The following is an 18448-nucleotide window of genomic DNA, read 5'->3' as shown; positions in this document are numbered from 1 at the left end:
AGTCATTCTGTGCGTTATTACGCGCCGTGTTATGTCAGACCCGCATGTTGACACCCTGTGGACGCACAGTGACCCGGTGCGCGGGACACTTTTTGCAGCGTGCGGGCTATAAAGAGAGGGAGTGGCGCGCACCGGCGAGGGAGAGACACTCGCTCCACACGCACTGACGCGCACACACAGACAGAGGCAGCGCCCGGGATAACAGGATTACCGCTCCATTAGCTCCACGGCGAGCAGCGGCTGTGGATGCAGCCAGGGATCCCAGCGCAGGGGGAGAGAGGGTGATACACCGGGGGAGAGAGGGTGAGACACCGGGGCAGAGAGGGTGAGACACCGGGGAAGAGAGGGTGAGACACCGGGGGAAGACTTGACGCCTCATCCCAATGGATCCACTGCACGTCTGGATCTGCGTAAAGAAGTTCCCCACTCTCTGCGCCTTCATGCCCGTGCGCCTCTGGCACTGGAGAGGTGCGTCCCCGCTCGGTGCCTCAGGTAAGATCCACTCTCACTTTCATAAGGCTTATTCTCTCTCAGTGTGGGTGAAGGGAGGGAGCTCTTGTAATAAATGACTTGTTCTAATTGGTTGTAGAAAGTGTCAGTGTGATGAAAGATCTGATTTTTGCTTTTGTTTCCCGACAGACTGATACATAATTAGAGCTTCTCCTTGCGGAGGCTGCAGTGCACGATGAGAGAGAAGCATCCAGCCAGAGAAGCCTCACAGGAGTGATTCAGTCGCTTCCCTCCTCTGCTGCCGCTCTGAGCTACGAGCTCTGTGCTTCCTGGTGGATGATATTTTATTAACCTCAGCTGAACTCACTTAGAAGAAGTGGGCCGACCTGCTCCGATGGAGTTTATCAACGACACCAACCAGACTCTCCCGGAGGCGGCCCAGTACAGCCTCCACATGTCCCTGCCGCTGGCCGTGCTGGTGGGGATGATGATCCTGCTCACAGTGTTCGGTAATGTGCTGGTGGTCATTGCTGTGTTTACCAGCCGGGCCCTGAGGGCTCCGCAGAACTTGTTCCTGGTGTCCCTGGCGTCAGCGGACATCTTGGTGGCCACCCTGGTGATGCCCTTCTCCTTGGCCAACGAGCTCATGGGATACTGGTACTTTGGCGAGGTGTGGTGCGAGATCTATCTGGCGCTCGATGTTCTGCTCTGCACTGCCTCCATCGCCCACCTCTGTGCCATCAGCTTGGATCGCTACTGGTCCATCACGCAGGCCATCGAGTACAACCTGAAGAGGACACCGCGCCGCATCAAGTGCATCATCTTCATCGTGTGGGTCATCGCAGCAGTTATCTCTTTCCCGCCGCTCATCACCATGGCGAAAGAAAACCGGGAGGAGGACCCCGTGTGTAAGATAAACAACGATAAGTGGTACGTCATCTCCTCCTGCATCGGCTCCTTCTTCCTCCCTTGCGTCATCATGGTGCTGGTCTACGTGCGCATCTACCAGATCGCCAAGAAGCGGACGCGGGCGCCTCCAGGAGACAGGAAGCGGAAGGTGATGCTGAAAATGGCCACCATCGCCGCTGTCAACCCGAAGGAGAACGGCGTAGGAGCCGAGGACCACGTCTGCCACGAGAACCTAAATGGCAAGAGGGACATCGAGCTGAAGGAGGGAGTGGAAGGAGAAGAGGAAGGGCCGGACGAGGAGAAAGAAGACGTGAATGGGGCGGACATTGAGGAGTCGTCGTCGTCCGACCACAAAGTTAACAATCCCTGCTCGATCAAGAAGAAATCGTCCAAGGGGAAAACCAAACTGAGCCAAATCAAACCGGGGGAGGAGGACAATGTGCAGAAGCGGAGGCAGAGCACCAAAGGCAGCCGCTGGAAGGGCCGCCAGAACCGGGAGAAACGCTTCACCTTCGTCCTGGCCGTGGTCATCGGAGTGTTTGTCGTCTGCTGGTTTCCCTTCTTCTTCACCTACATGCTGATGACGCTGTGCGAGTCCTGCCCCGTGCCCGACACCCTGTTCAAGTTCTTCTTCTGGTTCGGTTATTGCAACAGCGCGCTGAATCCCATCATCTACACCATCTTCAACAATGACTTTAGGAGGTCGTTCAAAAAGATCCTGTGCAGGAGGGACACGAGAAGATACGTATGACGGACTCCACCTTTGTGTACATACCTTTTTTTTGTTACTATGTTGTACATTCTTGATAAAGTGTCTTGTACATAGATCACTGACTCATGAACGCTCTGTAGGTGTAACTGCTTGAAAAGGCTTTTCCCAGGACGATCTTTACACGCAGCGTCTTCTTTTCAAAACATCCACCCCCCCCCCACAGCTTCCACACGACCACATGGAGAGAACGACCCAGTGAAGCCATGCTTTTATTTAAACCTTATTTTTATTTTTATAAAACCAACAAAGTGATATGTGTTGTATTTTTAACGGCAGTATGTTGTACAAAATGAACTGTCTCAGTATTTGTCTCTTTTTTGAGGATGATGGTGAAAGTGATGATGATGGTGATGATGGCTCTTTAAAGAATAAAAACCATTACATTAACTGGTCCCAGCACTCCCAACCCAGCTAAAGCATCTCATTGGTGACGTTATCTTTTTGCCTGTCACATTGTTTGTATTCACACACACACACACGCACAGACACACACACATGCACACGCACACGCACACGCACACACACACTCACACACACACACACACACACACACACAAACGCACACACACAAGGGCAGGAGGGCGAAGCGCCCAAATAATATTGAAATGAACTGAATTATATAAAACACTTGAATGGGAATTTGCTCTCAGAACATGAACAAGTGTTTAGGGTGAGTTCCCTCAGACTAATGAAAAGCTGCTGGGATCCATGTGAAGAAGTGGAAGGTGGATGAAGAGGATGGACACACTAGTCCCTCTTGTGCAGTGATTTGGATTTGAGAGCGGAGTCAGGCCTTCAGCTGTAATTTCAATGGTCTGTTAAATTTGACCTTTGCAGGAGATTCACAAGGAGTTCAGCTCAGCTCCTAATGAGCCTGAATGGAACATCATCAAATTGCTCTTTGATATCGCTGCTGATTAGACGGAGATTATCAGGGATATAAAATCAATTCCTCTTATCTTTTTTTCTTTTCTTTCGTGTGTGTGTGCGTTTGCGCACAGATTTTACGGTCAGGTCATGAATCAACAATGACTGATGAATACAGTTGTAATGCGAGGCACGAGAAGTGGAGACGTAACGCTTCATTTGCCGTTTTGTGTTATCCCCCGTATGCTTCATTAAGTAAAGACATGGAGCTCGTCAAACCAGAACCTGATTGACTGGTTCTCTCTGCCCGTCTTATACCTCGCTGTATCAACTCTGAGGAGACCGAGTGAATAGAGCAAGAGAGCGGCAATCATCTGTGCTCTGAATACAGAGGATACAGCTTTGTCCCCCAGTGGAGTCGATGTAAGTAAATGGATTCCTTTCGACAGTCAGGCCCACAGTTGAGCAGTGCTGTCCTCAGAAAGCTAAATGGTTCCTCTGGGAGTTGAAGCAGCCCGTCCAGTGGAGCCGTAGTGTTTCCCTGCACGTTTACAAAATGTGTAAGTGTGGGGAGCCTGTGAGAAAGAGGGGAGTGGATTGTGTGTGAGAATGTGCGTCTGTATTTGCAGCACATATAAACACACGGAGGGGAAGCTCCCTCCGGACACGAGGGTTTGCCGGAGTCGTGCTGATGCCCCATATTCAGCTGCAATTAGAAGAGGAGTTTCGTGGGAGACTGTGAGAGATTACTCAACAAACCCGAATGGCAGAGTCGAGCGCATTCCTCCGCCACTGTGGAAGAATGAGAGTTTTATTCATCCAGGTTTATTCAAATTCCCTGGGATATTGATGACATGCTAGAAAAAAAACCACTCCTCCTCTCATTATAAAGGATGTGACAGAAAGTCCTGGATCCACGGTTTCTCCGATGTCACATCCTTCAACCCAGTTTCATAGAAATCCATTCAGTAGTTTCTTCATAATTCTCCTAAGAAACCTACAAAGAGACGTGAAAACATAACAACATAACGTCCTTGGTCGAGTTAATAATTCATAGATGATACCCCGTCTCAGAAACATCAACAAAAGTGAAGGCTGTAAAATTGATATCTTTGCCTACAAACCTGCCATTTCAATATCTGTAATGATATAATACCCACATATTTTGAATTACAATGGAACAGTTACCGGTCGGTCTGATCCTTGTTTCTCTCTATCTTTGTCGTAAAATAAAATAATCTCTTCTTCAATGAGGGTTCTATTGTAACTGCAGTGATTGCTTTGAGGTTGCTTCTACACTTATACGTGAAGACCTTGGCTATATGTGTTCACCTGGTGTCCACGCTAATTCAGAGACTCCTGGAAATGCTTCTGTTTTGGTGTTTTTTCGTAACTACATTCAAAAGGTTGGTTTTTCAGTTTGAGAGCAGGATTTCTTGATTTCACGTTCAGATTTCGTAACGCTTGTGCCTAGATTTGCTCTGCTTGTGCTCAAACCGTGCACTTGCACACTTGTGTTTTTGCTCTTGAATTTTGTCAGAATCACACCATCCAATGGAATGCCATTTGAACATCTTCCAAAAGATATGAAAAAAAAAACAACATTCTACTGGCCCCTTGTCAACTGATGTGGTCTGGACAGGGCACAACACTCAGAGTTTTGAAAACAATAAAAATTTAACATTTACTCATAATTTCAGTTTCACTTCAATGTTGTTCAAAGAAGAGACAACCCTGCTCTTGCTTTTCGCCCTTGCCTTGATCCTCGTTACTTATACTTTCTGTATCTTAGCAACCAACTGCAAATAGGCTCCCTTTTACCACCATGCTGTGCATGATCAGTGCATGCTAATGGTCATGTAATATACATTTTCAGCCAGATGTTAGGATGGATGAAGATTGATTCTGATATGGAGCTAAGAATTCTTATCTGGATGTTTAAAACTAAAAAGATGTTAGTGTCGACGTAGCCCAAGACAGAATTAAAACACTATGAACTGTGACAGGGTTTCTTCAGTGGACGTGAACTGATAAATATGTTTATGTTTGTCTTGTTTTGTCCTCCTCTCGCTCTCTCTATCTCACACATCAACAAGCAGCAGTGATATCATTAGGCGGATGTGCTTGCTGACAGCCTATTGGAAGAAGCCAGCTGTTGAAGTCAGCAGACCCCCTCGCACACACACACACACACACTCACACACACACACAAAAGCACACACAAACAGACACACACACACTTCGCCTCTGGGAATCGGGGCATGGATCATCAGGTTAGAGTGCACATCCATCTCCAAAAGGCGAAGCATGGCGGCTGAGTGCAGCTACCATTCACAGAGACAGGGACAAAATGTCAGAAGCAGCAAAAATCCAACAGGAAAAAATGAAGTCGCATTTGACTCGACTGCCTCGCTTTCAAGTGTTTGTCTCTGTGAGTGTGTTCGAGTGTGTGTGGGGGGTGTTTTTGCATATGGACGTGGGAGTGTCATGGGTGTGTCTGCTTTGTGCATCTGTAAACTGTAGGTGGCCGGGGTGAAAAGGTCACCATGACGATGAATATTGACTGAGGCACCCACATATTACAACCCGCATTGTTTTTCTACCACAGTGACATCCGCCTATTAGAGGTGGCTGCAGAATACATCATTACTCACCGTGTTACTGATGACTCACTTTTGTTTTCTCCCACTTTTATTTGCCGTCTTCATTCGAGCACTTTCACAGGACATCTCCATTTGCAATCTAAACACTACGCTAAACCACAAGGACATATTATTGAGCTAGGGATATATTGTCTAACAGCCGGCTCATTGTTTGACGGCTCCTCTTTACAGTGGACTCCTAAAAGTGTTTCAGAGGTCCCATTTAAAACAGAGTCTCAGCCTTATTAACTGCGGACTGATTAGCTGTCAGGCCTCTGGGTCTGATTAGAAATGCAGAACAACGCCAGGCAATGGATATTTCCCTTGAAAATAATTTGTCTAGACAAATCTATTTTCCATGAGCTTATTATGATTGAGAGCAATCAGCTCCCATCATCTCAGAGACCACACAGCATTATGGCACATGATTATTAGACGTGCGAGGTAATTTGCTGTGGCCGAAGAAAGAAGATGGCCGAGGTCTGGATGTTCCAGTGTCTTGCATAAAAAAACCCATTTGGGAGCTGGAGCAGCAGGGGCTTGATTTACCAAATGAACAATTTTGTACCTGAAGTATGTTTGATTTGCAAACTGTAATAGAAATTTGCATTGAATTCGAGATAATCAAGAATAGATAATCCACAAACACACGACAACTTTATTTATCACAGAAGATAAACTGCTGTACACCAACAATTCAAGAAAAGTTTCCTGATACAAAAAAATATATTTTGTATTAAAAATGAAAACAAAACAAACGGAAACTAAGTGACAGTCTGGTCACTCAGTTTGGAACCTCCCGGAGCTAAATGGACTTTCCAACCGCAGGCCTGATCTCCTTTACCCTAAAAGCTTTTCGGCCTTTCACTAGCTCCTCCTCTCCCACCAAGAAGGACCAGTGAAGGGGATAGTTAACCCCAAAATGAAAATTCCCTCATTATCCACTCACCACGATGCCGGTGGAGGGGTGGGTGAAGGAGTTTGAGAAGTAAACAGCGTTGCAGCTAAATTCAATACAAATGAAGTAAATGGAGATCAATTCTGCAAATATAAAAAACACATAAAATGCCTCCATCCTGCTCCTGTGGTTTCATCCAAGTGTCTGTATGCCCCGACATTCAAATTCAACTCGATATTAAGTCATTTATATTCATTTGTAGCCTAAATGTCCTCTGTGATCCATACGTGAACGCGGCTCCGGAGGAGGATAACAGAGGTCATTTGTGTTTTTTTTAAAAAGTGGTCACCATTTCCATGAATTGTATTGGATTTGGCTGCAGCGCTGTTCACCCCTGAGACTCCAGAAGGGTTCTGTGGACTCAAACGCTTCACCCATCCCTATATCGGCATATAGTGGTGAGTAGGTAGTGAGGGAATTTTCATATTTTAGGTGGACTATCCCTTTAGGACACCTTCTGCTGCCATGCTCTGTGGCTCTTGTTCTCCTCCCTCAAACTGCACAGGTATGTAGCCCCACACTTGGTTTATATCAAGATAAAGCTAAATTATGATGAAGTAACTAACTGGGGTCACTGGTTTAGCTCCATAGTATGGAGCTAAACCAGTGAGTATTTCAGTGGGTATTTTTTCACCATGTTAGCGAGGACAGACTGAACCACTGTTATTTATTGAGTAACTTAGTCGGCCCCTGTCTGCTGTTGTTCTTACTCAGTGTTGTTTGTCATATTCACCTCCGCCAAGGACGTTATGTTTTCATCCGTGTTTCTTTGTTTGTTGTCTGATATTTAGCGGCACTGCACAAATACTACTGAATAGGAAACTTGGTGGAAGAATGATGTGTTACGTACACATTTTTCATTGATTAATTCATGTTTGAATCTTGATGAAAATATCAGACATATTTAGGGGACTGTTATTTTTGTGTGTGTGAAATTTAGTGAGGCTTGATTGAATTTTAGGCGACTGTTGGGCCTCTACTGAGTGACATTCCGATTTAAGAGAAAACAGCTTTTTGTAACCATCATAAGCCACTATACAGCATTTTAATGACATGGTAAATAAGGTATATGTCTTTAGTTCCATTTCACTTCAACTTATTCAGTGGGGCTAAGTGTCTTTGGACTGAGGAGGATAAGTCTCCCTTCATGGTTTTCATGGTTTTCATGAGTGGGTCTGCTTTATGCTGCGTGTGTGTGTGTGTGTGTGTGTGTACGTGCGTGTGTGTGTGTGTGTGTGTGTGTGTGTGTGTGTGTGTGTGTGTGTGTTTTTCAGTTGCTGTGACTGCATAAGTGATGACTGATGACAGTATATGGTTGCCTAGACACTCCTAAGTGGAGTTTACAGCCTGATCTTAGCCGACTGAAATTTAGTTCTTGCTTCTTATAATCTTAATACTCGGTGTACGTCATAGACTGTTGTACATGATTCTGCAGGGTGGCCCGGTCACATGTTTCCTCAGATATAAATCTCTATTCAGTAAATATGAAGTCAGAAGCACATTAATGAGAAGTTCCTAATTTTCTTTTAATTTGTCAGTTCATTTGAAAAACAAAGAGGAATGATGGAGAAACATGGTTTTCTCAGCACACATAGAAACGCTTGGCGGATTTAAAACGCATCGACAGAATGAAAAAACAAATCTATAGCTGTCAACTACATAATCTTTACAGCACCACATTAATGCAGATGATCTGTCCCAATACTGCGTCCTCCTGTTAAAGAGCCAATCACCCTAATGGACACACAGCACGTGCCTGCACACATCATTCATGAGTCAACCAGCTGACACATCCCGCTGCTGTTTTGGCACCGTGAGTATTATGATGACGCGTTAATCAGAGGTGGATGATTAAAGGGACCTTCCTACATATTTCCAGCCTCCAGCAGTCGTGCGTCTCGATAATGATCGCAGATAGAAGCCACGGACTTTTCTGTCTGTCTTCAGAGTTTGTTTGTCGGACAGCACAGAAGAATACCTGTTGGGTGACATGGGAACAGCTAAGTGAGCATAAGGCACAGAGGGCAGCAGAGTGGGCTGCTGTAGTGTCTGTAATGACGGCCTGCTGTGTGCTGACGGACAGGCCGGTGGGCGTTTAGCAGGAGATTATACCTGAACACGCTGCGGTTTTAATAATGGGGATCGTGTGAAAGCAGATGGTTCATTTATAACAGCTTGTTGTGTTTGCAATGATTTTTTTTAAAGAGACAAGACAAATGTAATCTGTTTTTGATGTTTATTTTCATATATATTCAGCGTTGGTGTTTGTGTTTGCCAGTAAACAGACTTCTCTGGAAGCATGGGACTTAATTGTATCTTTTAATTATTTTTTTAGCTTTTAATCACATGACCATTGCTAAAGGATTTATTTTTGTTGTAAGACTCAATGTGAAGATATGATCCAACCACAAGTCCCAGTTTGGTGGAGTGTGTATAACGTATTTAAACCTTGTGATGTCTGTGTTCAGATTCCTTCTTAAGGAGAACCTAATCTACACTGGGAACAGAATTCTCCGTCATTTCTGTTTGTGGATTCACAGAAATGAGCAACCTTTTCTGTGAAGCGCCACAACTTCACACCGTTCAGATTCAAATAGACCAGCAAGCAATTATACAGTATAGTGCATTTAAAGGGCATGCAACTAAAAATGAACTCCAGCTTCCAGATCTCCGGTGAGGTGTTGTATGTAAACTGCACAGTGTACACAACCAAACAGGTCAAAAAGGCTAAAGACCTTTTACTATTTGATCTGTCACACATTTGTTCTGTGTGATCACAAATGTCCATAAACTCCAGCAGGATAAATCTGTTTTGCTTCAAATATTTGTATTGGATTTTCCGTTTTTTCAGAGCTCAGCAGCTTATTCCAACAATGTGTGCCGGTGTGGAGAGATTGAGAGAATGCAATGCAAGTGTAGAGTAGTAGCAGTAGTAATAGTACATGTTGTTGATCAGTTTTTGCATTTATTTATACTTCTCCGATTTTGGATTGTAACCTAAAAATGTAGTTGTCCCTATTTAAATACATATGGCACAACTGAAAAGTGAGCCAATGCAACCTGGTATAGATTTAAAAATAAATATTTGCATGAATGGTGCAGTTTAGGGACGGCCTGTCCGGACAAGACGTCCACAGAGCAACCAGCTATGGTAACACTACTCAGTCTTGCATGACATCAGCCCATTTATGGGGAATGAGAAAGTGGCCAGCCCGACAGTGACTGTCGCCTCACAGCAAGAAGGTTCTTGGTTCGAGTGCTGGTTTTACTGGGGTCTTTCTGAGTGAAGTTTGGTGGTTCCTCTTGAATACATGGATTTTCTATGGGTCCAAAGACATTCATATTGGGGTTCGGTTAATTGGAGACTCTAAATTGACTGTAGACGTGAATGGTTTCCAGTTATTTAACATATAGAGCTCCATGACAGGAATCTCTGATGAAACCAATCTTAACCTTTGTAGGAGGTTGTGAGTTCTTACTACATCATTCATAGTAAGAAAGTCTGAGGGCCTCGATGGTGCAGCCACTCATGATTGTATGGAGGCATAAAAAAACAGGCTGAGAAATGTTGCCATAGCAGCGACTGTTTTGTACAATCAGTTTTATTCTTCATTGTTTGTCCCTTGTTCATTGTTCAAACTGAGGTTGTAAATTTTGAAGACTCCACAGACTGAAGGCCTTATGTACTGTAACCCCATAAACTCAGTCAAGCTTCCTTTGTTCCCAGCGTCCGAGAGTATTTCCTCTGTGGCTCTTCAATACAATATTAGGTTTCCTGTACTGAATGGTTCAAAGAAGTATATTAGCTTAAGTCTGTTCAGCTCTCGGCTCTGTAACACGCTCTCTGTGCTTTCTACCTCTGCTACAATCTTCTCATGGTTTTCCTCTGACGGGCAGCAGCCACAATTTCCTGATGGTCTCCCTCCTGCATCTTTAGCCGAGCTGTAATTTTAATTTGTGTGGTAATCTTCATTGAAACAGAACATTATAAAAATGTAATTATGCACACTTGTAGAAACAATCCAACGTGTCATTTCATGTCAGGTGAACTAGTCCCCTCATTATCTCAACGATACACCCACCTCTCATCCGTCCACGTATCCTCCCCCCCTAACACCCGAGCCATGTTTCTGCATAGGTACTTATTATAAATACAACACCAGTACAATAGTGGCCACGTCAGCACCTGGTAAATATGAATAATTCAGAAGCATGCTATTTTATGTCGCGTTTAAACCTTTCAGTAGAAATAAAAGCAGCACTGGCAGCGTGCAAATCAGAAAAGTTAATCGGTTACAGGTCATTAGCAGTTTCATGGCAACACTGGAAGGGGTGTGTCGGTGAGCATGAATCCAGAATATGATCAGACATGGGGGTGTTATAGTGACAGGTTCCATTTGCTTTATGAGCGATGGGTGGATGGATGGAGGTGTTAGTGGAAATATATTACTGATGAAAAGGAGACAGTGGAAAGGACAAGATAGTAGCAGGGTAAAACCTGACGATGATCTGAATTTGTGCAAACAAACGGCTAATTGAGATTAGAGTTTGAGGTTTACCGGCAGCAGGTGTGAGTCGTGTCTCGCTAAGAGATGGAGAGAGACAGTGAGTACACGGGCCAATCTGGGGGGAACAAAGAGTCCAACTCATGTACAAGCTCTATTTGCATCACAAGATCCTTAAAGCTGCTAAACCCTGTATATACCCACTCTCACCCAAACTGCATTCAGACTGTTATCTTCTCATGTAGCAGCCCCCTAACTCCCTCAAAGCTGATGAGATTCTGCCTCTTTCCTCCGATGGGAATAATCCCATTTTCCCTGAGACAAAAGGCTCATCTTTCATATCACTGCCACTGGTAAATTAGTTTCGAGGCCCAGGTATGGAAAATGGACATGATAGCCCATATTTACAGCTGAATTGGGTTATGTGGCCAGCAAATACAGCACGAAGAAAACCACCGGTATTTTCTCTGGAACGCTCCCGGCAAATCAGAAGGCACGGCAGCCAAGTAGTGTGTACATAAAACAGTGGATCGCCTGAGACAGTACGGGTTTGTAGCCTATAAATAAATAAAACGACTTTCACGTCTGAATCTGTCCAAATTGACATAAACGTGATAAGATGTAGGTGTGATTCTCTGGGAACACGTCTGCGGCAAACCGCTTTTGAAAATTGCTTCCAGCACCTCAGACTCTTGAAAAGAACATTACTACCACAGTTGTGCTATAACTTTGCTTGTGTCTGATAATTGCTCAATGTTCTTATTAAACAGGTTTGAACAATAGTTGATACATTCAATATGATAGTGAAGCTAAAATGTGCTTTAAGGGTGAGTTTCATCACCTGCCTTGTTTAATCCAGATATTCAGACTTTTCCGTTTATTCTGGACTAAAATAACAGATTTGAAAAGTCCCCTGGACCACGATCCAGACTGTGGACTTTGTGAACAATTGTAAGGAATTGAGACAGCATTGAACATAGATGAAGAGAAAGAAGCGGAAGCAGCTTGCAGGCTTCGCCTCCAGTGACATAATGTTTTAATGACAAGGACGTTCGTTTGGCACATTCAAACTACAGTACTGAGCTTGAAGGCTGGTGATGGTGGTAGTAGTTCTATAACCTTATTACTGTGGCCACAAAACAAAATTAATATTTTCTCCATTCAAATTGAAATGAATGAATAATTGCATAACTGACAGCACATCAACAGGTGACGTCCATCCGTCTACAAACCGATCAATGTAATGTCATGTTTAGGTAGATGCAGCCCACACAGACGATGACGACAGGACATGCATTTGTGAAATAAAATGTTTTAGTCCTCTGTAAATGATGTAACAAAGATATGAACCTTGGTTCAGACTTCCAAGTGTAGTTTTGAACAAAGCCTGCATCTGGTCTTGTTTTAACATAATTTCTATCGATGGTCTTTGAGATGGTCATTAAATGTTGAGCTATATTTTTAAATGTAAAATAAACATCTGAAATTTTACACTCATACAGTTTAAACCCCGGCTTTAAACTGCAACTCACTAAATCATTATGCTGTTACTGACTGTGAGGTTACAATGATAGATCCGTAAACTTATGACTTATCTGAGGTTCCAGCTGCATAAATTTGAATCTACTGAACAGGATGTCAGCACTTAGCATCCATTAAGGAAATTAAAGTCTGCTAAATAATGCATTCAAATGGACTATGGTAATACAATGTAATAGTGTTAACTTATTGTCTATTTTCTCCTAATTTTATGGCTGCTGTTGAAATATTTACAGAGATAAATGTTCAGTGTCCCTCAATTAAAATGTACACTCTGTTCTTTACCCATCACCAAGGTGAATCACAATATATCAGAGCTTCTTTGATGATGGCTTTTTCATTCACACTGGATTTAAAGTAAACATACCAAGAGTTTATTGAACAAACTCGGATCAGTTGTTCTGGAGTTTCTCAGCTCAGGGTTCATCCACTGAGAGTTCAGGGTCAGGTTCACAGTTTGTTCAGTCTGTTTTCTTTAATAGGCCTCTGGATGTGAAAGGGCACATAAGCAGAAGCCAACTGAGACTAATTTAAAAATCACTCTGACCCCAACTCTGGACATGTGGTTCACTGCTCACTCTAAAGGCAGAGCAGGAATTATAAGATTCACACAACAAAACCTGTTTGAATTTTTAAGTATTTAGGGATGAGGAGGCCGGATTCTCAGAAAGTCAGTGAAAACAACAAAAGCTGCAGCTGGCAGGGGACACGTCAAATAACATGAAGGACGGTGAAGCTGTCTGTGTCTCAAAATCAGGAAAAGCCTCAGCTCATTACTGTGTGAACTCGGAATATTGAAAACCTTGATAATGAAACCTCTCCTCATCATGTCCCTTGAGTGATTGTCTCTTCCCAAAACATTTACAGAAGCAAACAGCAGCCTGATGCTAGGGGAGGATAAACCAGGGAACCCATGTTTGTCCTTTACCAACTGGCTGGCCTTTAGAGATAGCCATCCTTCAAATTTTCAATAATGACCAAACAGGGTTCATAGCCGAAACTAAGGCACTGGGTAAAGAGCATACGGCCAGTTTGCGATTTAATCAGTAGACTCACATCAATATTAATGGCACCATACTGACTCGGGCCTCTACTACTTTCAACAGGAAGGGTCACTCCGATCTAGATGAGTATTAGACCGAGTCTGTTCTTTCAATTCAAAATGATCCCAATCCAATGGGACTTCGATGCAAATTAAAAGATGACTAAAATATATGTTCCATTAGCTTGAAAACAAATTTTGGATTTGCCTTTGTTTGAACAATGTTTGAAAACATTCTGGACAAAGAGAGTGCACAAGTCAACCAAATATATAACAGTTAATAGACATTTTAATGAAGAATTGTTCCATATTATATTTTTAAATCAGCTTGTGTCTAATTTCCCATGGCTGGTGGTTTTAGTACATAATGGTCCAGATTGGTCAAATGAGTGCTAAGAAGGTAGAAATATTCTGGATAAACCATTACAAGTATAATCTCCTGTTTATCTTGAATCAGACGGAATCTAACATTGCAACAAGAATAATGCACCAAACTAAAGACTGTGAAATGTGTGTGTGTGTGTGTGTGTGATCCAAACAGATCAGGTTTTTTTCTGTGGGTAAATGCAGGTTGTTAAAATTTTGGACGACTCAGTCGGAGGATGATGTAATTTGAGCTTTTGAGGGTGAAATATAAACCAGCTCAAACACATTTTATGGGTTCCTTCAAGTTAAAAAAAAATCATCTAGAATTTAACAGGACATAAATTTGATCTTCACAAATATCCGCAACTGAGTCGTTAAAGTATATAATGTATAGCAACAGGTTTATAGTCAGACAATGCTCAGAGGTTCTTAACACGGCCCGTAAAGTTAATGAAGCATTCCTGCGAATATGGAATCATGACCTTAGGGAAGAGAGATGAATTTGTAGAGACGGGGATGTGGTTGGAGCGCTTCAAACATATTCATCGAGAAAGGGATGTACGATTCAGGCTGCTGCACCAGCTTTGCATACTGCTTCGACTCAAATGGACCCAAAGAGGTCAGCTCTCTTTGCTTAGTGCAGTAAGGAGGTTTTTAGTTTTATTACCTATATGGACCCGTCTGTATTTTTAGGATATCTGGATGAAGGCAGTTTAAGTGTATCTGTGCCGTGTCCACATTAATGCGGATATTTTGCGAAACAAATGTTTTCTCTACATTTGGGCTTCTGCATTTCAGAAATTTTAACAAACACATTGCAATGTGCAGAAACACTACAAGTTTCTGTGTATCCGCCGTGTTTGGGAGATGTTGACATCACAGCTTGCCCACTGTTGATTTGTGAGCATGTGCCAGCAACAACAACAACAACAACAACAACAACAATGCCTATATAGTTTACTGGTTATTCTGTGGGGTTAGCACTGCTAGGTCTATTTACAAGTTTGCAGCTAAATTTAGCATCACTGAACCACTTAACCGGAATTTACAGGCGTCTGCCTCACCCAGTGCTTCTCAGACCACAGCGCTCGCTTCTGGTATTTGACAGATTGTTGATGACAACTTAATTGCCATCTACTGGCCTGGCATCCTTGTTTGAGCCTTCATAGTCATTTTTGTCTTCTTGTCTGGATGAGACATTCTGTGAAGGTTGTGTTTTTTTGTTTGTTCTCAAAAAACATTAAAGAAAGTTACAGCCAAAATGTTTTAAATGTGATAAACCTGTGCTGGATGTAAAAGCAAATTGCTAAAACAGATTTTTCAGCAATGTGTCTGATCTGATAAAACTGTTATATATCATCATCTATAGGCTTCATTCCTCGATTATATCATGATTGTATTCCTTGGACCTACTACATCTAGTATATTCTGGAAACCACTTCCAGGACTGATAGCTGAATACTCCGGAGAGGCTTTGTCTGTGTCATTTCTCTCACTATTTATTCATCTATTATTATTCGATGATAGCCCTCCGTGTGTGAAATAAGACTCTGCTGCGCTCCAATCCTGGAGGGACCGGCGCGAGGGAGGGGAGTTATCGACGGGGTTTGGTGGGTCGTTCTGGTGCTGGGGGCGCGTATATGTAAATCTGTTTTTTACGGATACATAATTAATATTGTTCGTTCCTTCCTCACTTGGTTACCTACATTAACACACAATGCCTGTTCTGTTTTTTCACCTCCTTTTCTCTCTCCTGCAGCAAATCCTCTCCCAAATGGCACTTACTCTCCCCCTCCTCCCCCCCAGGTGTAATGCTCCCCTGAGAGGCTGCATCTTGATATAATATTTGAGCTGCCAAACGTGAAACATAATTGCTCAACAGAAATCAGGTTGGAGACAAATATTGCTTTGTTGGATCAAGGGGGGAAAGTGGTAGCTACAGCTGGACTTTGCGACCGTGTCAGCATCAAATAAGGTGATAACACAGGTTCGTTGCAGCACATTAGATTGCATTCAATTGCAGGCTATTAATAGTGGGTCGTTGTTTGTGAAGTAAACATAAAGCATTGTAACAAAAATACAAAAAAGAGGGACTACTATTAAAGAATAATCTTCTAACCTCAGAAATAATGCTTTGACACAACAATACCAAGAGTTGGACTCTTTCAATGCCCCAGGTTGGAGCCTGAGCCCTGTCCTGGAATAGTTGTTGTGCTTAGATGCAACGTAAACATCAGTGCACATCTAGTTAACATTTTATTTGTTTATTTGTTTATTTAGAAGGATCCACATTAGCTATACCCTAAGACAGAGCTACTTTTAGTGGGGTCCACATTTAAGACGTACATACAGATATCAAACATTTAAAGCATGATACATTACAATACCAATATCAAACATTTAAAACATACGTTAAATTACAAATATCAAAAGTTAAAATACATTAAAATAATGATCAAACAATTTTATATTACAGATATCAAAAATTAAATAGTGGTTATGCAGTTTTACCTTTGTCACTGATATATCCAATTCCATGAAGCGAAAACTGCAAACCATGTAATATAATACTACACATTTATGTACAGTACAACACCATCTAGTGTTACAAGTGTTTCATTTGCTTTTTGAACATACATTTATGTGTCACGTTTATAATTTCTGTTGGTAGTAGGTTCCATGACTTCCATTACACTTATCTACACTGTGTACATGGCTCCTTCATCATGTTCAGTTAGCCCACAGTGATTCAATCTGGTGTCTACACACCAACAAGTTGCCTAAACGGCTGATTGTGTGGTTGTGTTTCACGTGAAAGAATTGGGACACTGGGTGGAGAGTCGAGAGCCAGGAACCTTCTGCTGGGTCCTGGGAGCAGCAGTGGGTGGAGTTGGTGGCAGTTTGCACCTTGTTGTGTGCGATTCACTTATAAACAGGAGAGGAGGAGAAGATGGAAGAAAGGAACACAACAAACTCAATGAAGCACCTGGCAAAGCACAAAAGCAGAGGGATGCTCCATGCTTTACTGTTTGTGTGACCTCATGTCAAGCACAGCAGCCGGCAGTGTGGACGTCCTTGGCCCCGGTGGTGGAGAGACAATTCATGATGAGTTTAGAGTGTTTTGTTGTGAGAAGTTCTGAAACTGTTAATGTGAAATGTACAGGACTTGGCTTTCAAGAGTTTTGCAAGTTATGTTAATTTCCAATCTCCAAGTTGCCTTAGCAATAAAAGAGAAGCGTTTCTATCGACGACTGTAGTTTTATGCTTTATTTTGACAGCTTTAACAATATCGGCTTGCTGTAGGAAAACGCCCAGACAACTCCCAATTCGAACAATACCTGAGAAATGTAAGTATGTGAAGCCTCTGCTAAAGTTTTGTTGAGCAGAAACTCTGCTGCACAACATCTCTTCCCAACAAAGGTCGGCCTTGAAACTACTCTGCAGTCTGCCAGATGATTTGCTCACAGTTTCGTCAGGCCCTGTTAATGACAACCCAGTGTCATGTGTGATTGTCAGTCCATCCATGTCATGGTGTCTGTGTGTGTGTACTTATACCTCTGTGGGGACTTTGAAGCATACAACCTTCAGAGGACTCTTTTGGAAAGTTGGGACACTTTGGTCGGCCCACACTTCGAAGGGCTGTTTGAGGGTTAGAACCAGGTTTTAGGGTTAGACAAAGAGTGTCCTCATTAAGATTGAAGGACAAACGTTTGTCTTTGATTGTAGGAGTCCGTCTGCCACATATTTTGATCTCAGTAGTGAGTTAAATACAGGAAACTCTGCTTCTGAAAGCTTCACATTTCACAAGCTCCTCAAGGTATTTCCCCTTTAACCTCTCCCCCATCTGCCTCCTCCCTTCTCATCCCATGTGGATGTATTTTTGTAGAAAATATACCCGACACACACGAGCACAGATTTCATATGAGACGCCTGCTTTTAATATAATATAATTCCTTCATTTTTCAATTTACCGAGGCCTTTCCGAGGGACATCGGAGGTGGGCTGAAAAAGAGATGCAGAATGTGAAAAATGAGACGGAAAGAGACGGCTCCGCATGGGCAGCGGAGAGGTAGACGGCAGCAGGGAAAAGGGCCTGGCTGTGAATACTGATGGGATCATCATTTGAGATTCAATTGTGCATGAAAAAACTGGTCGGCGTTAGTTCTGAAAGGGAAAAAAAAAAGCCTTTTCGGGGGAGGACAACATCTGGCGTGGTCGCTTGCTCTCTCCTCCTCATGTTCTTTGGGATATGTTTGTTTCCGGGGGATTTGCTCCGGCCATGGGGGAGTGATGTGAGGGAAATACAGACATCAATCTCCCATAACATGCAGGAGAAATAGAAACACATCAGAGACCTGATTTCAACTCTTTTTCAGCCAAGAATTACGGGATATTAGC

General features: G+C 43.0%; 1 protein-coding gene across 1 annotated transcript; it reads left to right on the top strand.

The window, feature by feature from the left end:
* Positions 1-165: 165 nt before the first annotated feature.
* Positions 166-2530, top strand: adra2a (adrenoceptor alpha 2A). Its single transcript, XM_061089382.1, has 2 exons — positions 166-492; positions 640-2530. Exon 2 carries the CDS (start codon positions 845-847, stop codon positions 2108-2110), a length of 1266 nt encoding a protein of 421 aa, XP_060945365.1. The 5' UTR covers positions 166-492; positions 640-844; the 3' UTR covers positions 2111-2530.
* The last annotated feature ends 15918 nt before the right edge of the window (positions 2531-18448 follow it).

This window comes from Limanda limanda, chromosome 2 (genome assembly GCF_963576545.1).
Source record: "Limanda limanda chromosome 2, fLimLim1.1, whole genome shotgun sequence".
Taxonomy (NCBI): domain Eukaryota; kingdom Metazoa; phylum Chordata; class Actinopteri; order Pleuronectiformes; family Pleuronectidae; genus Limanda; species Limanda limanda.
The sequence above is the reverse complement of the archived record's forward strand: the minus strand, read 5'-3'. Positions and strand labels throughout refer to the sequence as shown.

What these genes read in the sequence shown, in the direction of transcription:
- adra2a (XM_061089382.1), top strand. Translation starts at nt 845, where the DNA reads ATGGAGTTTATCAACGACACCAACCAGACTCTCCCGGAGGCGGCCCAG.